The following is a 21911-nucleotide window of genomic DNA, read 5'->3' on the forward strand; positions in this document are numbered from 1 at the left end:
TTCCTCATTTCTCATCTTTCTCTTTATCTCTCAAAACACCTATGCGCACCCCAAAATCCCTCGACAGTGAAATTCCTGCCTCCCTGGATGCCACTTTATCAAACCTGAGCCTCCACATTATAGACTGGTACAGGTAGATGGATTATGGTGTCACAGGGTCTCGTTGCTATGGCGAATAAAAAGGGCCTACTCAGCGCCCTGGTGACAGTGATGAAGGCATGCTCAGCAGGCAGAGTCCCGAGCGCTAACACAGCTAGCACAGCCAGAAGCAGACAGTTACAGAACAGGTACAGCAGCGTTTCACCAAACCTGGTCTAGAAAGAACATTCAAGTTTTCATATCCATCCCGTCTCAAAAATGGACAACTTACAACTGAGCTGTTCCTCTCCCAGGACTCCGTGAATGGAGCGTCTAACCTGGTTTAATAACGAACCAGGCAGGCATGCGTGGGTGTCTCGATAAATCAGGTTTGAGAAACAGTGCGACACAGATCAGTATGGCTACAGCTATACGCTGAGGAGATATACAGTACCAGCAGAGGCCATCTTCTCTGCCAAAGAGCAAGTTTGACTGAGAGGCCATGCTGTAGAGGGAGGGGAAAAAAACAAGCAAGTTTGACAACCACAATCAGGGGGGAGTGGCAATACAGACAACTTCTAGCCATTAGTGTACATTACAGACAACCAATCAAAAAGAGGCTAAAAGTGAAATGAGCAATGAACAAAAACAAAACGTTAAATACAGGGAATTTAGAAGTGCGTACAGTCTATTGTATGCTAGACTCTTACAATAAGAGTCAATAAGAAAGAGAGAACCAAACATACTGTAAAAAGGGAAAGATAAACAACATAGCACACAATCTACAGTACACCCTCAAGTAGCGAGGATAATTGATCTTGAAGAAAAAGGACCTTCAAATATGAAATTTAAACAAGGACACACTGACAGCAAAGACAGACAGCATCTCTAAAGCGTCATCCACTATTTCCTGTGCGAGCCCTTCAGTTCAAGCCCTCTCCGCTAAAAACATCAGCTGGGTACCAAATCAGGCCGAGACCTAACATCCTTCAAAGCTCCATGCAAGCACCAATTGGCATCCGGGGATAGCTATTCAATAAACAAGTAAACAAGTCAAAGCTGTGAGGTGATTGTGGGGGGAGCACTGGCCACATTAACATTTAGATTGGGGGAGCTCGACTCAACAGGTGCGCGAGAGTCAAAACCTTGTCTTCACAGGAAGCTGGAGATGATTGGCCGCAGCACAAGAGAGGGAGGAAGCAAGGCCCGAAAAATATATAAATAAAAACACAGGCAGAAGTCATTTTCTCTTTGCGTCCCACAGCGTGGAGACCGAACGCGAGGCTCGCAGTGAAGCCGTCAATCACCTCTGATTGGAAGTGTCTGCTCACTGTGGCTACGGTGCAATGAAAGAGAGAGAACAAATCGAGGGAGGAGCGCGTCCGAGGGGCCTTTGTTTTCAGAAGGCAGGTTTAGTGATCTGTATGATGCATGCGCGTGTCATCTCACTATTGACGCCGGGTCATCCGGCGATATGAAGATGAATGGTAGGGCTGTGCCTCAGTCGGCGGGAGTCACAGACGGTGGGGATTGAGGGGAAACTTGAGCTGAGCAGAACACAGGCTACACTAACCAAGGCCTTAGGTTCGTTTGAACACTGGTGGGAACAAACACTTTCAACACTACCCTCGCTCCACCGCTAATTATTGATAGTGAACTTTCAACATGTCCCAACTGCCCACCCCTAAACCTGCATTAACGGTCATATAGCTAGTGTAACTGGGTGCTCGTTAAATCTCGTCAATCAACCAATCGAAAGCTGGGTTTCGGTTCTTTATTCCATCTGACTGTTCAACCCATCCAGTCATTTCAAACAATCTCATTCCGTGTTGGCAGTTGCGTCATGAGCAGCGTCGTGTACAGCCCTGTGTGCAAAGATCACACAGGCTGTGCGCATGTGTATCTGCATGGTGATTATGACTCAGGGCTGCTCTGCGAGACTGAGAGATAAAACCACACAGCAGGGGGGGCTGCTGTCATATTCCTGTGCATGTTCCACTTTGTTCACTGCATTCAGAGACCGCGGCAGACACAAGCTTTGAAGAACCTTTTGACAAGACGTCGACAACAAGACTGGTTTCCTCAATCCGTGAATCTGTCTGAAGGGCCTAAAGAAACATCTTCAAACAACTTCAACAACCAAAAACAACCATGAGCTTCTAAAACATGGAAGAAGACAAGCACAAAAAAAGTCTATAATGTTTGAATCATTTAAAATTCAACCTGTAATACAGTAATATGCTCTCCTTTTTTGTTGTTGTTAAGGACTCATAATGGACTCAACTTGAGAGTCACATAGACTATGCTTGACAGACATGAGCATAGGAACCACACAGCGCTATGTGCTAATGAATTCACCTCAGGTTAGCAGCAAAATTGGAGATGCAGTTAGCCATCTCCCCGTTCTGTTTCTCTGCGCCCCACATGCTGTAGACAAGAGGGGGAGAACAAACAGGCGGTCACATATCACAGCTCCTGCACGGTTAGCCTAGCTCCCCGCAACAATCACAGAATACTTCAATTCGGAGCTTGCTACCTTGCTAGGACGAGGAGCCTTTACTCCGCTAACAATGTGTGCGTTTGAAATGTTGAAGCTAGGTGTTGTCAATCGACCTTAAAGCTCAGAGTATATGGGCACAAGGCAAAGGGATAGGATACATTCTTTTTCGGGGACATGATGACACGTGACACAACCCTACGCACGTCCATTTGGGATGTCGATAAACTGGAAAACTCCTCCATTGAGATCTTAACACCAACACGGCTTCAAGGTGAGAACTGCGTATGTCGGGGCAGGTTTGACAGACCAAATGAAGTGTACTCACACCAAGTTACTAAGGGACGCCAAACTGAGCTGTTGTGACTGTTGTTGCTGCTGCTGCTGTTGCTGGGATACTGCTGGTTGCTGTTGCCAGGTGGTCATGTTGCCAGGCAGCAGCCCTGACGGTGTGAAGTTCTGGAGAGCTGTGAGATCTGCGGTCAGCTGGTACTCTGAGATGGAGGCAGATAAAGTGAGAGATGGAGAGAAGGAAGAGGTGGGAGGGTTTAAAGTTTAGTGACTAAGTCACTTAAGATGGTTATCTGTCAAACAATTTTAACACATAACAGTAACTTTTTCTTTCCCCCTGGTAAAATATTACGAGAAATGTTTATCTAAGTTGGACTGACCTCCATCGGATTTAGGAAACACTCGTTGTCTATGCTTAAAAAAAACGTTAAAAGCCAAAGAGCAAAGATGGTATTGGGTAGAAAGGTGTGTGCCTGTGATATGCCAGCCTGGCCCTTGGGCACTGCTGCCCTGTTGGCTCACCAGTGTTGTAGGCTGTCTGCATGGCAGAGAAGGGCGCTAGGAGGCTGGGCGTTGCCACGGAAACCACTGGTGTGGTGAGAGACTGGGACACTTGAGAGACACCTAGTCGTTGAGCATTCTGCAAAGACAAGACATGCGAGAAGGAATGATCAACAAAAGAAACATAGCGAGACAACTCTTTATCATTCAGCAGGAGAAACTTGCCTCTGAAATCAAAAGTGTATATACCTATGTAAATAGTTATATACACTCAGTATAAAATACAGCTGAATGGTAAGCAGTTACCTCAGTTCATTTGAGATTAAATAAACAGGGAAATTCTACTGGTCTGTGAAGTTCATGGCTTTCTATGACACATGAACGAACAAACAGATTTTTCATCTCAAGGTAGCGTTGGCAAGGCAACACTATTGCCAGGCCGCATGCTTGTGTAGGACCAGTCAGGGGAAGTGTTATGCAGTGCACAGCTCACTGGAGAATCATGCTGACAGAGAAGCATGCATCAACCAAGTTCACAGTCCGAGAGGAAAGTGTGAGTGTGTGCGTGCGCATGTGTGTGTGTGTGTGTTTAGGTGTATGTGTAAGCATATGCCTATGTGTTTACAGATCAAATAAAAACGGAACTTGGTGCATAGTCACGTCAAGGGCTGCAGGTGCACATGCCATGGTGACAGTGTCACTTCCTGTTGTCCCCCCCCCACGTCCTGACCACAGATACACACTCGTCTTTAACAAACAATGAAACGATCACCACAAAAACAACCAAAGAGACTCATAGGATCGAACCATGCACATGCCAAGATTCCCCCAATTCATTTGCATCATGATCAGCATCTATATACTAAACAAGGGTAGCATACTGTACTGGGAAAGTACACACACTAAACTACACCATACGTCTGCATGGTATGCACCACACGGTGGGGCATCTGTCTGTTCTTGTGATGCAAATTCATCTTTTTTTTTTTTTTGGGCGGGGGGGGTGGGGGGTGGGGACCACACTCATGCCTTGCAGACCACACTTGGTGTCACACCACATCTAGAGGCAAGTCTAGGAGCTTCCATTCCCCTCACTCACCAACTCCAGCTCCTCCTCTGTCTGCATGGGGGGGGGGGGCACCAGGACAGAGAACAGGAGGGGTTATTCTCTCTACACTGTACATACCTACCCACAATGCTTAGCACAACCTGGTTTGGTGGGTTGCTTTTCTCAAGCTTCACGATGGGCTTTGATCATCAGCTTTTTTGACAAGATAACGATACATGCTGTGTCCCCGACACCAAAATGTGGAAAATGTTGGATAGAGCTGAGGTGCACACATGGACTTGAAGCGTACGTAATAATATCATATGAAGCGATATCCATGACCAGGGCCTGAACTATGCAGGGCTGCAGGTATGCAAGACCAATTTGGGCCTGATGGGGCTCTGGTAGTTCTACCCATGCTCACCAGCTGCATCAGACTCTTGCCACCCTGGGAGGTGATGACCCGAAGGTCGGGCTTGCGGCTGTTCACCATCTGAGGGCTGGGCGGAGGGGGAGACTTGGCCGGGACTACTTTCCCCAGGCTGTTGCCGTTGGAGACGGAGAGGAGGCCGGGGGAGGCCCTGGCGCTGATGTAGCCGTTGCCTGAGAGACGGAGAGAGAGAAAGAGACACAGAGAGAGAGAGAGAGACACAGAGAGAGAGAGACACAGAGAGAGAGAGAGAGAGACAGCGAGAGAGAGAGAGAGAGATGTGTTACAGTAACAGGGAATGAGGATGTGCCTGTTCATTTGTGTGTGTGACGTTTATTTCATGTGTGTTTATCTGTACACTTCTCTGATCCACCATAGAAGACATTTAATACAGCTCAGACAATGACATTCAGTCTGAGAACTGTCGGCTGAAGAAGGGACCAATTCAATGAAACCTCACTATGTAGAATGATCTAAACTTTATGATAGCCAATCATAAATTGATGGTACATAATGGTGCAAACTGGCTCACTTTCTACCTGTTAACCACAATGTGTGAGAAACAATGTACACTCAAATCTTTTTGGACCGCAAGTGTTTCTAAAGGACAGTTTGATCCAAAAACAACAGACCACACCAGGTCCCGTACTGTAAACATGCATTCACACCTCTTAAAATAACAAACACGGTCACCCATTGCATACCAACTTCCCACGTAAAAGCACGAGTTTCATCAGAAACAGCACAACAATACCTCAAATACTTTTCATACATCAAACAGAAAGCGTTTTGTTTTTGTTTGGTTTTGACTCCCAACTGTTAATCTCAGTCAGACGATCTCTTGCTTTCTTTCCATTGACAGCTTCGCTATCTGTGACACTATCTCCTGCCTGAGATTGCATACATACATTCCTAGTCAGGGGATGGTCTAACTGCCTTGCCTGCTGTTAAATGTAGCAGTTGACTCAAAGACAAGACCCACTGTGTGGCTGAAAGAACAGGGACTTTCCCAGCACTGACAGCGCACAGACACACACGCACACAGCCAGACACACACAAACACACACAGACACACACACGGCTCCCTAGGGCTGGGCAGAGAGAGGGACTGTTCTGTGGCAACAGATGAAAGTGCTCCATGACGTTGCCCAGACAGTACAAGCATGTGACGCCGTTTCATCTGCTCACGAACACACTTGTGTTCACACAGAAAGGACACACTCCCACACACGAAAAAGGACACAAAGAAAACAAAATGCATAGGTCCAGCAGGCCCTAAACGTGTCTGACAGCCTTTGGAGCTTGTCCTAGACCAATTTGTGTCTTGAGAACTAATAACATTGCCTTCGTCACATTTCAACCAAACCTTCTCATAACTTCTCTCACAACATTTACAAACGCATCCAGAGTGCTGGGCCAACACTAAAGGCCACACTACTTTGTACTGAGAGGTTGTGGTGTATGTGTGTCATGCGCATTGAGTAAATTCGTCAAAGGTTTTGGATGGTGGTCAGCGCTTGTGTGCGGTCATTTCTGTGAATGGCTCTTTGCGCGTGTATGTGTGTGTAACAGGCAACACAGAGTATGAGGATGGCTTTTTATCCCCGCTTGGGCCTTACCAGGCACAAACAAATGCAAGCACAAATTAGTTTCTATATCCTTCTTTGAGGCTGGAAAAAAACACGATAGTCCTTCATCTCCCTTAGCAACAGAAAGAGGAGGAGGAGGAGGAGAAAGAAGTGAAAGAGGAGGAGGAAGAGGAGGGGGAGTGAGGGAAGGAGTGATGAACACATGTGTTCGTCTGCTGTTGGCCCTGCGCCCAAATCCAATTCCATGATGCGTAGCTGGTCTTAAGTGTACAGGAATTAACTGTCTGTCTGTTTGTGCTTGTGTGTACATTCACACAACTGCTCTTTGACGATATTTTCTTTGTGTGCTGGTCAACGTGTTCGCCAAAGACACAAAAGTGCGTTTCTGTCAGTTAGAAAAAGTGTGCTTATTTGTGTAAATGCGTATGTGTGTATGTGGGAGTGTGTGTATATACACATGTATTACTCTGCTCCTCTCCTGGGCGGAGCGGTGGCTCCTATTACCCAGTGCCGGGCGTGGGAATGTCAGGAATGCCGTGTGACGTCAATGGTGACATTCCCTGAGCCTGGAGCCCAGTCCGGAACACAACAGCTGAGAACGACAGAGCCAGGGAGGGAGGGAGGGGGGGAGGGGGAGGGAGGGAGGGGAAGGTGAGGGAGGGCAAGCAAGTGCAGTCACTTGAGCTGCATCTTGGGACAGATGCTTGCTGTGGGCTCGTGTTTCAGGGATTGGAGAAGCAGCAGCCCCACTTCAGTAAGAGGAAAGGATCTCGAAAAATGAGTGGAAAATACTGTTAAAAAAAACAAACAAAACATCTCCTGTTCTGAGGAGGCAATAATGTGCCATTTCAACGATGCGTGCTTTTCTTTAAAAGGTACTCTTTCACCACAGTAGACTGTACCCAACTATTTCCCCATTTACACAAACAGGAACACTTGAAAGTTATTAAATTAAATACAATGCCAGACCCCGTTATAGATTCATGGCTTGCTGAGATACAGAGGTAAACATTAAAAAGGCCACAGCTTTAGAAAAGTGCCAAAGTCACCTTGGAGAAGTGGCCTGTGCCAAGACAAGGGACAGTTGGAAGCTGGAGAGGAATTGGAGTGGGGGAGTTGGGGGTGGGGGGTGGGGAGGGCAATTGGGACGTGGGGGAACAGCTGAGATGGACAGGTGGAGGGATGGACAGAGAGAAAGAGATCCAGAGAGATAGATAGAGAGAGAGAGAGAGAGAGAGAGAGAGAGAGAGAGAGAGAGAGAGATAGAAACTGAAAGCGAGAGGCACAAAGACTAGGGGACACAATATGGCGGTGTGAGGTCAAGTCATTCATGTACTCCCAATCTCTTTCTCAATCTTTAATTCTCTCTGTACTTTGTTGCCTCTCTCCCCTGCTCAACAACAGCCCCCCGCCCCCCCCCCCTCCCCACCCACCAGGATTGTTTACAAGCAGCTGTCTTGTGACCCTCGGCTGTTACTAACCAACAGGTGTGTGTGTGTGTGTGTATGTTTTAGTATCTGTTTCTCTTGCCATTTAGAAGGTATTCTGTCGTCTTTTGCTGGTCCAAAACAAAAACGTTTGTCCAGTCTAGTCCCACCATAAGAGATTCAAGTCATCAAGGCCAAAGCTTGAGCATCCAAGCCCTTAACGTGTCCCAGTTTGGACGGTCTGAACAGTGCGTGTTAGCTGCTCACATGATGCTTTCCGTTTGTGGATAGAAGTCAAAAGGAGCCACGCTACTCACCTACAGGGCTTGGGCATCCTCCATTTGAGTTGCCCAAGTCTCCTCCCAGGAGTGCACCTGTCGAACAGAGACAAAGTACATGTTTTCATTAACCATCTATTTCTATGTTTATGACAGAGGTCATAATGCCTTAACGTCTGCCTCGTAGTTAGGCTGCACCATGTCATGGCACTGTCATCAGACGCTTTGGAAGCACTGCAAGGTTGCGACCATTACATGTTGGCTGCAGCCTTCACCAAGTTCTTCACTACACAATTCAGTTGGTCTCACCGGCGCTTGCGGGTCGCTGCGGTAACCCTGGAGACACGGTGTTCCTTTGGAGGGCTGGTTGCTGTGGTGACAGGAGGCGTGGGTCTGTGAGAGTGGAGGTGACGAAGGAGGTGGTAACCAGGGCTCCGGGGTTGTTGCTGAACTGCAGTGTGTTCTGATTGGACACGGGCACTGTGACTGGCATGGAGAAGGTGGGCTGTGGGACAGCCGACTGGAGGAAAGAGGATAGGAAGAGAGGCGGGGCTTAGGGGAGGGGGGGTCGCCATGGCACAAAAAAATGCACAGAACCATTCAGAAGCGACACACGCACAAGCACTCCCAACATACACATCCAACTTTTATGAATCAACCACCGCACACATAATCTGACACGATTCTGCACACACAAGCTCAAACGTTTGTTAGCATGCAGTGTTTGCTTTAAGATCTCATGCCTGGTTATTTCTGCAGCAGATTTACATAGATGGTTATTGTATTGGTTATTGATGACATTCAAAACTGTATTTTTATTTATATTGATCTACATCCCACCCCATAGTTTGAATCATCTTTACAGTAGAACAAAAAGAGAAAAAATGAATATGTTTGATGTCCATGTGACATCTGCATAACATGAATGTTTCCATCCAAAGTGCTCCATTCACTTACAGCCCGTCCTAACCAGTCTTAACAGGAAACATTTGAACTGTCCAATGATGTCCATTTCCAAACATCCTCTAAAGGAACTTCTAATAGGACCTGAATCAGCTGAAAATGTTTTGCAGTGACTGTCAACACGACACAGGTGTAATGAGCTAAGAGAAAGGACCCCGTGGTTGTCCAGCATTCTGCCTGTAACCCATTTCACCCTGTTCTCCCACCAGAAAGCAGGGCCTCTAAATATAGAATATGGGCCAGGCAACGCGACCTGGTACTGCGTGTGCTGACTGAGACCCACTTTTAGGGAGAGGAGAAGACACTCCATTCTGTCCTTCACCGGGTCGTCCTTTCTTCTTTATTTTATGTCGTAACTTTGTTTCCGAATTGGAGCCCAGGAGGAGAGTAAGGAATAAAGAGATTGAGGGAGAAGGAAAGAAAGACAGAAAATACATAGTGGGGAGAGAGAGAGAGAGAGAGAGAGAGAGAGAGAGAGAGAGAGAGAGAGAGAGAGAGAGAGAGAGAGAGAGAGAGAGAGAGAGAGAGAGAGATAGGCAGAACAGAATGGCAGAGAGAGAGAAAAAGAGAGAGAGCAAGAAGGAGAGAGAGAAAGAACAGAATGAGAGAGAGAGAGAGATAGAGAGAGACTGGTAGCCAGTTATGTGGAGATACAGGTTACAGCACAGCAGCACTGCACACTGGCCAGGCAGAGAGGATGGTGGGAGGGATGGACAGATGGAGGGTCGGGGGGTGGGGGTTAGTGTGAGTGGAGGTGTGGAAACTGTAGAGCATACAGCACTGGGACAGCCCCTTTTACTCGTGTACTGACTGAGAAGAGTGGGAAGATAAACTGTCCTACTGTTCACTGTGTCCAATAGCATGCCTCTGTTGAGGTTCCCTAAATGGATTGATGCTGGATAAATGGTCTTTTATCTATTTCTCAGGCTAAGCATGGTCATTCAAGACAAGGTCTTTCTCAAACAGCAGACCCTCCCCCCCCCAAAAAACAAACAACAAAAAGTACAACAAAGAAAAAAAATAACCTATTTTTCTGAGGGGAAGCTTTACATCGGTGTATTTCCTAGATGAGAGGGTATCAGAATGAATTAAACTCATGCCCTACTTTCTTCCCTCCCTCTTGTCCTAGAAGCCTTGGAAAGTTTCCCTTTCAACTTTCAGAATGTCTCATCCTATTTGTTAGCGACGGTGAATCAAAACACATCGCCAACAACATTTTTGCAACATTCCTTTGACCTTTAAAAAGCCTTGACATTGCCCTTACTGTTGTGTACAGTGTAAAAAAAAAAGTGTCCGACTAAACACATTTGCATTGTTGGCATGGCTACATAAATTGTTTACTGATGTCAAATTACACTTCAGACAGGGAGGCTGTTATCTGACCAATCAGATAGTATAAATGAACAGTTTACATAAATCCTAAATCTATCAAACTTTTTTTTGTGTGAAAAAGGACACAGGAAACCTCTCAAATCAAAACATCCCAAATGCTATAAAAAAAGAAGGGAAAATAAACAGATCCACTAGCTGTCTCCCCATGCTCTCTTGCCACTCTCCCTACCTCAGGGGATTGGAGTACGAGTCGGATTAAGCTTGTCTATCCCAGCCCCTAGCTGTAATGTCAAGGATTATGAGGCTGTGGGGGGAGATTGGTGCTGTATGCTCCTGTTTGCTAGCGCCCTGTGAAAGGTGTGCTGAGCAAGACTGGCTGGGAGGCGGGGAACAAGAGCTAACAGCGGGCTAGCTTCCAATTGACTAGGGCTAGCTCTCCAGGGGTGGTAGATTGAATGTTATTCTTCTTCTGCCTTAGCTTTTCCTCCGAAAAAGGCTTTTAAAAGCCACTTCAGCTCAACAGATAAACACTGAAGGCTGAACCTATAAAACAGTTTACAGTATATACCGGGTAAGCGATTTTCAGTAAGTGGAATTGATTGCGACATTAAGCCTTTTTTCTTAGAATTATTTCCTACATAAAAGATGCAGTCCATAGGCATTGTGTGCCAATAACACTGACAGAAAGACTGACAGGTTTTTGGCACAGTGATTCTTTTATACTGATGATATTTAGAAGAGCAACAAATCTGGAGGTTCCTGTGGTCATTCTATCTCTCTACTAGTGCATTCAAACGCTGGCCCAATATCAACTGAATCAACTATGCCTTCTCCCCAATGAGCAATCAGACAGCATTAGACAGGACGGCCTGGTTGTCAATTGAGTACTGGTTGTTAAATTGACATTAATGGTGTTACTGGGTAGCGGTGATATAAATTGATTCTGTGGTTATTGGCAGAGAAGAGGGAGTAGAATCGTCTGAATGTTGAATTCAGACTGAAAGTCTGAACGGTGGCCAATTTGCTACACTGTGGAGGATGACAAGTACAAATACGCTTTAAAGAGCTACAATATACGAACACGTGTTGTTTGTTTATTGGTATTTTGCAGCATCATCATTTATGAAGAATAGCTAACATGACTGGTGAACCTAAATGCAGCCATGTTCATTGGATTCTAAGTGGTTTGACTAATCCGTGTCTTTTCTTCAATCGTAACCACCCTCCAATCAAAAGACTTGACTCCCCGCTCCAGCCCTCCTTGCCTACGCACACAACATCAAAGGGGATTGTGGGTACAGCGGTGAGGTGAGAGATGGAGAGGGGGATTGTGGGTGAAAGGGGAAGGTGCTCTGTGAGTATTTGGGTCACTGTCAGCAACCGGCATCCGGCCGCCGTGTCCAGTCCGGGTGCCTGGTGTACAGCAGTATAGCACAGGTTACGGTACTCACTGACAGCCTATAGTTCTGCATCATTTTATCAAACTCCTCGTCAATTTTTTTGTATTTCTCCTCTGTGCGGGGGGTGAGGGAGAAGGGCTCCTCAGGGTCTGGGCTCTCAGAGTCCCGGTGCTCTTTCTTGTTCAGAGCCTTCATTCCCACAAGGGAGGACGAAAAGGAGAGAGAGAGACAGAGAGAAAGAGAGAGAGAGAGAGAGAGAGAGGAGAGAGGGAAGTTAGATCAAATGAAAAAGGGGGACGGTACTCACGCCATAGCGCTTGAAAAGGATGTCCAGGTCCTCGTTCTTCCTGTATTTGTCTTCGTTTAACGGGCTTTGGTCGATGGAATCGTCCCCGTCCGGCTCGGGGCTGTTGCAGCCGTTAAAGCCTTTCTTTCGCAATGTCTACAGCGGTTAAGAGGAGGAGGGAGGAAGAGGGACATTTTCATATACTTTTGTATTTTTATTTTTACTTTTAGGCACATCTGTCATAATCAATGACACCTTCACCGTTTAGCAGACAAAATCACAATTCACTTTTGTACAATGATACAGCATCATAAACTCAATGACCAAACCAGGTAACCTGAATTCTGAGCCACTTATAGCTGATTGATTTCTTCTACCAGAAAGAGAAAGGTTCTATTCACTACACCTCTGGCTACTTCAAACACAGTATGTGCACCTGCACTCTTAACACTCTCAGTAAAGGCACTCTCAGTAGAAAGGTGTTGGTAGGGAGAAGAAACGTATTGACTAACACAAAAACGAAAACTAAATCTATAAATAAACGCTCGAAGAAACCGTGTACCGTGCGCGGTTACAACACACTCGGGCATTCCATCTCGCCATTCGCTAATCAACAGCCCCGGAAATTGGTGCGAAGCTTCACACCACCAGGAACTGTTGCGCGAGGTAAAGGGTGAAAGAGAAGCCACGCGGAGGAGTCTCAGCCCGGGGGCTTTGGTCAGGCCAGTTCAGGCTTTAGGTAGCTGTAAGACAGCCTCTTATTTTGAGAGGATTCTGGCAAACGAGATTTAACGCTAAGTAGCTTTACTGGTGGAAGCTCGACCAAACAGCAAACCGGATCGCCGTGGCAAAATGGATCTTAACCTTGAGAACGGCGTCATTACGCGAACAAAATGCACAGATGGCAGACTAAGAAAGGATCTGTTTAACCTAAATAAATTGTGCTCACATTAGTTAGCAGTCAAAAGATAACGTTTAGGAAATGCACATTTACTGCACAAGAAGTAAACATGAAAAGCAAATTGTGAATACGTAAAAAAAAAATATTTGAGTTCTTCATAAATGAACCAGTCTACTGTATTAATTGGATGAAAAGTAACTGTGCAGCAATCTTTCCAGTTGCTTCAGTCTAATGGAGGTTTGATTAATAGATAAGTACATGTTCTAGGACACCCATTGGGATCCATCACTGGTAAGAGATGATGACTCAATACTGTGCAATCCAACACCACGTTCAGAATCAGTTGGAAGAAATACCTGCAAAACGCTGTAATCTGCTAACCAATTATTTCCTAAAAAAAAGAGGATAAGGTAATGGTAATGGATCAATGTCATTAACTCTGATTGGATTCGTATTAGGACTTTACAGGGAAGGTCATATTTGCCTCAATAAAACAAGTATTAGTTGAGCATGAGCATTTTAAGATAATAAAGTTAAGCCATGCTTCAAGACATAGCAACATGGTAGGCATACTCAGTGTTATACTAATCTGCACTGCTGCTTGTGTTATGCACAGGAAGATTTATTTATTTCCCACAGATCATGGAAATCAAGTTCCAAGTGAGTGTTGACCTAAAAAGCTAAAAACCTCCTAAGTGACACAGACAACATGTGACAGAGGTCTGGGCCGGGGAAGTGGTTGAGGCATGGACACTCCTAACTGTCGACACCAAAAAGAAAATCCCAGACTAAAAACATTGCCCTTACAAAAAGACCTGGCAGTGATATTCACACTTCCTGTCACACTCCAACACACTCCAACACCCCCATGCACAGCAATGCTAATTGCATGGTGGGGAAAAAAAACCAAACAACAACTAGAAAACTACACAAACGTGCAAAAGCCTTTCACACGCAGACACACACATACAGACACACACACACACAGGCAGACACACGTCAGCTGATGAGCTTGTCTCTCAGTCAGCTCCATCTGTTCACCTGTCCCTCCGCACCCCTTCCCCTGCTGGCACACAGTCTTTCAAGTGCGGCCCTCTATTGTGTTGCCAGGGTAAGATTCCCCCGCAGAGGACCACGCTGGGCTGTGACTGGCTGGGCTGCTTCTGCTCCCTCTCCGGCCCCTCCCCCTCGGGCTCTCCCACCCAACCCGCCGCTCTCGCTCCTTTCTCTCGCTCCTTTCTCTCGCTCCTTTCTCTCGCTCCTTTCTCTCGCTCCTTTCTCTCGCTCCTGTCTCTCGCTCCTTTCTCTCGCTCCTTTCTCTCGCTCCTTTCTCTCGCTCCTTTCTCTCGCACATTTCTCATCGCTCCCCGTCGTTCATCCGCCCCTCTCCTTCCTCCTCAGCGCTTGTCCCCCCCCCCCCCCCCTACCTTTCTCCACGCTTCTCCTCATCCAATCATTTCATCTGTTGAAATATCCCTCGTCAGGACTCGCCGACCGCCCCCCCGCACATTTCTGGGCGACACGCGTCCCCTCGGTATCCCCCTCGTGCAAGCTCACCTCTGCCCTTCCCCTCTCCTCTCTTCTCCCTTCCCTTATCTTCCAAGCCCTCCATCGCTCACTGTATCTTCCCCCCTGCACACACCCCGGGCTCCTTTTCCCCCGTTCCATCTTCTTAACCTATTCCCAAAGCTCCCCCCCCCCCTCCTGCGCCATCCATCTCTCTCTCTCTCTGTCTCTCTCTGTCTCTCTCTGTCTCTCTCTGTCTCTCTCTCTCTCTCTCTCTCTCCCTCCCTCTCTCTCTCCCTTCCTCACCCTCTCTCTCCTGTCGCTCCCTCTCTGGCCCTCTTGTCCGCAGAAGCAGAATGTATTGTCACGTCTCATTTGCAGCTCCCCGCATCCAGGACCATGGAAGCCTCGGGGCCATCCTGAGAGACCCCCCCTCCCCTCCCTGACTCCAGCCTCCGCTCACCAGCCTACTGGCTGGCACATCCCAGAATCTCCCGACGCAGCAGCGATCGCCCCAGCACGGGACATGTCATGGTCAGATTAGCTATCTCACCGCCCCGGCCCCCCCCTCCACAACTGTGCAGCCGACCAATGACGTTTCTAGGCTGCCACATTCACAAGGTCTCCCTGGGTGGAGGGCCCTGATTGGAGAACCTCAGTTCCTCCTCATCTCTATTTTATAATACATCATCCGTTAGAAGGTCTCCTGCTGTTACCAGACCAGTGGTGGTGGTGTTATTTATGCATGAGGTTAATGGGGCCTTCCTGTAATGGGGTCTCAGGAGGGTGGGATAGCATGGGTGGTTTCAGAGCTAGCCGCCGCTAGCCTCCTTGGTTCTGGTTGGCCTGGAACCTGTTGAGGTGTCAGATAATAGCTTGTTTCATGCTCAGCTTTGCGGCACGATGAATCTCGCATTAAGGCTCGCTAAGCTTTCTGGAGACAGAGCGATCCTGTTCGTTCATGCCGTCTCGGCAATAACACAAACAAAGTGTGTCAAATGTTGCGTAATATTTGAAACACAGCTTTCTATCAGGCATAAAATGATGATGCTTCATTATTAGTATAGTAATGTATTTTGTCAAATAAAAATGAAAGGCAAAAAAACGTCCGGAAGACACTTGTTGACCAAATAAGACAGCCGGCCTTTCGCAGTACCTGGACCAACTGTCTCCATGGTAACCAAGGGAGTAGTCAGTGGTCATGTGACTCTTGAGGGACCAATAAAGTGACTTCAAGGGTGGTCCCCCAACAGTGATCCTGATCTGTAGGGATTAGGACATTGGGCTATGACAGGCCTTAGAGGACGCCAGAGGAATTTTGTTTGGATGTGATAAAGCAGGATTAGCCCTGAGGGAGCGTCGTCAGGGCAACAGGGGGGCGGGGGGGGGGGGGGGCGGGGGTGCTCCTCCCCCTGGAGTGCAGTATCTGCATTGTGATAGGCCGGTTCAATTCCCTTCCAAAAACTCCCTTTGGTAGTGTTTGTGGTGGCGAAAGGGCCTCCATATTTGAGAGCGTTTGGACCAATTAGGGGCTTTAATTGGAATCAATTACTCAAGGCGAATCTTGTCAAGTGCTGTTTTGTCATGCGTGACATGAAGAGCTCCCCAAGCCGGGACCTGGAACCGGGGCAGTGACAAAGTATTTAAGCCCCTACAGAGGAACTGCATGGGGAGATATTCCTTGAGCCGCTTAAGAAAAGGGCATCCCCCCTGTTCTTCATCTTCCTTTCTCACCCCTGTTCTCTTCCTCGCTCGGGCTCTTCATCGCCCTCCTTCAGCGCTCCCTCTCTCCCTCTCTTTCCCTTTCCTCCTCTCCCCTGATTGGGATCTGCAGTCAAGCGGATTAACACGTTCTGGCAGGAGAGGCAAGCTGCCCACACACACACACACACACACAGCACGTGCAGCTCAAAGTGAGGCTGTGTGTGTGCATATGCATCGCCACACAGCTGAAACACTGGAGTGAAGGAATGTCTGTCTCTGTACGAAATATTATGTTGAGATACACACACAAACACACACACATTAATTTGGTGTGGATTAAAGAGTTTTTAAATATACGGATCAAAAATGTATGTGTTGGAATGTGTCGGGTACCAAATAGTGTGCGACCCATTTGTAACGTAAAGCATAGAGAGAGTGCGTGCGTGCGTTCATGCTTGCATCTTCACTCCATAATTCATACACAAAAGCCCTTGCTTGAAGAAACGCAGGGAGGCAGAGCGGCAAATGGACACATTTTGTGCCTATCCGATTATCCCCCCTCTCTCTCTCTCTCGATTTCTCTCTCTCTCGCGCGCACGTTTTTTTGCCCACTGGTGCCAAACAAAACACTGCAACGCTGCCTCTGTTTTTGTCACGGAAGACGGACAACAACAGCAAGCCCAGTGGCCAATGTGTCTTGTGCGGAGGCATCCTTCCTGTAGAGAATCCCACCATCTCTTATTGGCTGTATCTGGGCCTGGATGCCTTGTGGAAGAGTTGGGGAATCACTCCGGGAGTTGTACGAAAGGGACTGGAACACATCCGCGCGCGCACACAACAGAGGCTCTCACCCAGCTTTGAATATTGTATGAGGCATTCTCACGGGCCACTGCGGAGCAGAGAGGATGGCACACACGGGCAGTGAGACACACACACACACACACACACATCGTATTCACACAGAAGACAAGCATACACACGTCACACACACAGTTCAGAAACACAGCCAGTGGAGCTTGCACTGATGTGGCCCTGAGCGGCTCAACGCCCCGCAACAGCACACTAGCATACACACTTAAGAGCCATCTGCAGCTGGAGCTGCAGCCCAGAGACTGCCCTCGCCCCTGCATCCCCCCCCCCTCCACACACACACACACACACACACACAGACAGACAGACTAAAAGAGACGGCGCTAGATGGAAAGAAGAAAGACTGAGAGAGAAAGAAAGGCTGAAACAAAATGGGTGGAGGAGGAGAGAGAGAAAGACCAAAGCGGAAGAAGAGAGTGTGATAAATGGTTGGTGTGAGATAAGAGGGTGACACAGAGAAGTGACAGACATTTGAGTGAGAATGAGGAAGGAGAGACAGATAGAAAGATGGAGAGAGTAAGAGAGAGAGAGAAAGACACAGAGAGAGAGAGAGATCGTATAACCACACCTACCATGTCAGTTATTCCTCTGCTGACTGACAGATTTCTAGTCTATAAATTAAACGTTTCAACAAAGACGTTTCCGTTTATGCTGCATGCACGTTGAAGTAAAGACAAACAAAACTCTTGGAGCTCAGTACTGCACAGGGCTCCTTGCTCTGTGAGTAGAGGCATTTTAGGTTTATGGAAGGCTAAGGCTAGGGCCAGGGCTAAGGCTAGGGCCAGGGCTAAGGCTAGGGCCAGGGCTAAGGCTAGGGCCAGGGCTAAGGCTAGGGCCAGAGGGGCAGTGACAGCAGGGCCAGCTGTCCCTACCTCTGCCCTCTCTCCATGGTAACAGGCGCCAGGCCAGACCAGACCAGGCCAAGCCAAGGACCAATACAGGACTGAATCAGCTTCATGAGAGCCAGTGGCACAGCCATCCCACCACAGTGAAATACTGTAGTGCCTTGCCTATGCCATGGGCGGCCATCTTGGCGTCCTTCTTCTGAGACAGTGTAGCAGAGTGCAGCAACTGTCGATCCCCCGGTGGTGTGACCCAACCTCCGTCTCATCCACCGCCACCCCCATCCCCCCCAGCAGACCAATATTATTCACTACCCTCTGGTGGAAAAACCAGATAATCACCTCCCACTCTCACTTTATCCTTTGGGGAGACATACTATGAGCCCATCCCCCCCCCCCCTTCCTTCCTCACCATCCCTTTTTTCGCCAGCTTCCCCTTCCTCCCCCCCCCCCCCCCCGCCCACCCTCTTCTACCCGTCCATCCCTTGCTCCCCACCTCCCCCCTCCCTCACCCCCTGCCCCATACCTCGATGATGTCAGCGTTGGTCCTGCTCTCGTGGGGCTCGTTGTACTCGGTGTACTTGAGCAGCACCTTGTCCATGTCGGTGCTGGCGTACTGGAACAGCTTGTTGGAGTGGTTGAAGATGATGAGGGCGATCTCGCAGTCGCACAGCACGCTCAGCTCGTACGCCTTCTTCATCAGGCCGAACTTCCTTTTGGTAAACGTCACCTGGGAAGGCGGAAAGGGGGGGGGGGGGGGGGGAAAGTGAGCCAGAGGAAAATGAGATAATAAGGAATGATGAGGTTTAAAAAAAAAAAAAGGTTTGACATGAGGACCAAAAGCGTTTTGAATATGCGCTGACCTTTTGGCTAACTGAATCGGAAGAACAGCACGAAAAGGGAGAATGACACATGAGAAGTGATGAAAAGCCCGAAAACAAACAAACACACTTTCACATCTTTTCGAAATCCACATGTGTGAACAAACAAACAAAACACTGTTGGCTTTGTGGGAAAGCTTCATTTAATTAAAGGCGTCAACAGGAATGATTCCCGGGTGTGTATTAGGTGGTTTTTATTGGAAGTCCCTGGATATGGTGTGGCATTTACAGAACTGAGGGGTTTTATCTTGTTTGTTTTTTTTTTGCACAGGCGGAATCGGAGAGGAAGCACAAGGAGGGAGATAGAACCACAGAGGCCAACTGCACCACTGCCATTCTCAAACCTCTCTCTCTCCCCCCCCCCCCTCGCTGTCTGTTTCTTCCTCCCTCTCTAATTACTTGAGCGCCCGCCATGTAACACTGAAGTCTCTCAGTGGGGCACGAGCCAGCTTGCGTTCTCTCCTTCTCCTCCTCCTCCACCCCCCCCCCTCCCATCTCTCCTCCAACTCTCGTTTTCTCGCCCTCGTTTTCTTTTCATCTCGCTTTCTCTCTGCCTCCATCCTCCCTTTCTCTCTTTCCTCCCTCCCTCTTTTCCCTTCACTCTTAGCTTCCCGCTGCCACAAATCAAATTATATTGGGGTCGTATCCATGGGCAACTGCCTACCCACCCCTATTCCTTCCCCTATCTCTCCCCGCCTCACCTCATCACACCCTCGCAACCTCATCTCCTCCTGCCCCCCCCCCCACTCCTCCCCTTTCCCCTCCCCCCACCTCTCTCAATCTCACACAATCAAACCCACGTGCACACACGCACGCGCTCACAGAGACGAAAGCTAAAGTGTGACGTGGAAGAGCGGCACACGACCAATTACGGGGAGACATGAGACAGCTGAGCCAAGGAAAGAATGGAAGAATCACCATCATGTGGAGAAGTTAGCATGCAATGCTAACATCATATAGAAATGTTAGCATGCAATGCTAACATCATATAGAAATGTTAGCATGCAATGCTAACGTCCTATCCTCCTCGTCAACAATTATAACAGTTTAATACCATGAAGAGAGATGATGCAACGCACGATTGTTCCCAATGCACGAGGTGAACAGCAAGTCTTCTGAGTCTAATGAGCCAAGATCCTCGTTTCGACCCGAATGCCAGGATAAATAAGCAGAACACATCCAACATTAAGAATAGAATGCGCGAGTTACCAATGGCAACGCTGCGTAACGAGACAACCTGGTTTAGAGGGACGAGCGGTTTCATCTGGTGTAGCCCTGGCATGGATGTAGCACTGCGACCATGAGAGCAGCAAGCCACAGTTCCAACCCAACCCCCCCCCCTCCACCCCGCCCCCCCGACACTCCCCAGTTGTCTCTCTGAGGCTTTCTACAGCTGACAACACTCTCTGCAGTGTGCACTTAGTTTCTACTTCCTGTGCTTGGTCGTTTCTTGGAGTATCTACAGCAAAAGCTACGTGTATCTAGATCGAGATTCAAAGTATGAGTGTTTACTCCAAATCTCGTGCAATACCATGGTCGTAGCCAAGACCCTTGATATTAACTTAACCAACACTCAATTTATCTGTCAACAAGTCATTTTATCCTCAACATTTCATGTCAACATCTAGTTATCAACTGGATAAATGGGCACAGAATGTCAACATGTTTGTTTAATTCATATTAAAGACAGTGCATAAAGCACAGAGTATGGACTCTAAATCTACCAATCCTACTGAGGTTGTTCTTTCTGCTGTACTGCACACTTGATAGGGCAGCAACCTGACACAAGCTGTTTTGTTTAATCTTAGAAATTGCATGTCTGGTTGCGCAGTCTTGAAAACACAGTTACTCAGAATGCTTCAAGGCAGATTTCCCCCCTTCAATGTAAATGGTAGCCTTCATAATTCATGAGTATACACTCAAGATGATTTTTGTAGCCTCTGGTCACCTGGTGCCGAACTCACTCAGGTCTAACTCAAGCAGGGACTTGCTGTATTAGAAATGGCAGGCGCATCAAATGCATTACTCAACATGCTTAATGGAGTGAAGCCCATTTACCAGTTGACTCATTTTAGATGGATCATTTAGCCTTTCGTCCTCCCAGAAATACTCGCCGGTGTCACTGCAGAGGAGTGCTCACGATTGTATTGATACTGAATACCCACAATGACGGTGAGTCATGTGACATCTTGTTTAGATATGGTGGCTTACTACTACAGCTCACTGGTCTACCCATGAAACTGGGCACGACACAAACACAGAGCCACATGAAGGCATCCTGATGCCATGTCAACGCACACACACACACACACACACACACACACACACACACACACACAGGTCTCACCTGTCGGTTCCGTTCATCCGTGATCCTTTGGATCTGGATCTTTTTCCTCCCCATGGTTCTGGAGTGGTGTTGGGGGGGGCAGGGAGCGTGGTGGGGCAGGGGGCGGATGTCACGGCAGTTCCGGGGGGGGAAGGTGGCTGTTCGCGACAAGGAGCCGGGTCGTCACTTTCTCTCTCTCTCTCTCTCTCGCTGTGTTACAGTCTTTCTCTCTTTTCTTTTGTTTCTCCACCTGTCCAAGGCAGCTGGAGTCGGAGCTCGAACCCCCGCGAAAGAAAAAGGAGGAAGATGAAAGAGGGGATTCTCGTGGCTGTCGTCCTCAGATCATGGTCTGTGCCATGGTTTCATCCACTCGTCTGCTGCTACTGCTTTTTTTCCCCCCCCCTCTTCTGGCGTGTTACTCCTGGAAAACAGGGGAAAGGGATTTCATCAGTCTGCGATTCGAAGATTAGGCATTGTTTTTGTACTGTGACCCCATTTGTTGGTATCAACAACAGTCAGTAGCCTTCGTCCCTGCACAGCACTACAAGGAGGAAATAAAGAGAGTTAATTAATGCAGGGTTCCTTTCGGTCAAATTAGAGACGCGCTTCCAAAGAACAGCCGTGGCAGGGGGAGTCGGGGACGGGGAACACTTCTCATGGGGTTAGCGTTTCCCGTGGGGGTACGAGGAAGAGCAACGCTCACTGTGGAGCAGGAGCGCCCCCCCCCTCCCCCTCCCCCATTCTCCCTCGCCCCCCCCTCG

The 21911-nt window shown here is 48.0% G+C and overlaps 1 protein-coding gene across 10 annotated transcripts in view; it reads right to left on the reverse strand.

The window, feature by feature from the left end:
* The window catches only part of mef2d (myocyte enhancer factor 2d), a 43878-nt gene that overhangs the window by 5166 nt on the left and 16801 nt on the right, over positions 1–21911 (reverse strand). For 3 of the 10 annotated variants that reach the window (XM_084709155.1, XM_084709164.1, XM_084709144.1), the window contains exons 2-12: positions 21172–21571; positions 18470–18673; positions 11886–12023; positions 8449–8659; positions 8179–8235; positions 4840–5018; positions 4467–4487; positions 3389–3506; positions 2904–3069; positions 2437–2505; positions 533–583 (exon numbers count right to left, since the gene is read on the reverse strand). In XM_084709155.1, coding sequence (XP_084565281.1) covers positions 533–583; positions 2437–2505; positions 2904–3069; positions 3389–3506; positions 4467–4487; positions 4840–5018; positions 8179–8235; positions 8449–8659; positions 11886–12023; positions 18470–18673; positions 21172–21225 — 1268 coding nt within the window. In that variant the 5' untranslated portion in view covers positions 21226–21571. Of the gene's footprint in view, positions 1–532; positions 584–2436; positions 2506–2903; positions 3070–3388; positions 3507–4466; positions 4488–4839; positions 5019–8178; positions 8236–8448; positions 8660–11885; positions 12277–18469; positions 18674–21171; positions 21572–21911 lie in introns of those variants that run through there. The other 7 variants (XM_084709168.1, XM_084709174.1, XM_084709183.1 and 4 more) reach the window with 7 other exon arrangements.

This window comes from Hypomesus nipponensis, chromosome 2 (assembly GCF_054491055.1).
Source record: "Hypomesus nipponensis isolate SF chromosome 2, ASM5449105v1, whole genome shotgun sequence".
NCBI lineage: Eukaryota > Metazoa > Chordata > Actinopteri > Osmeriformes > Osmeridae > Hypomesus > Hypomesus nipponensis.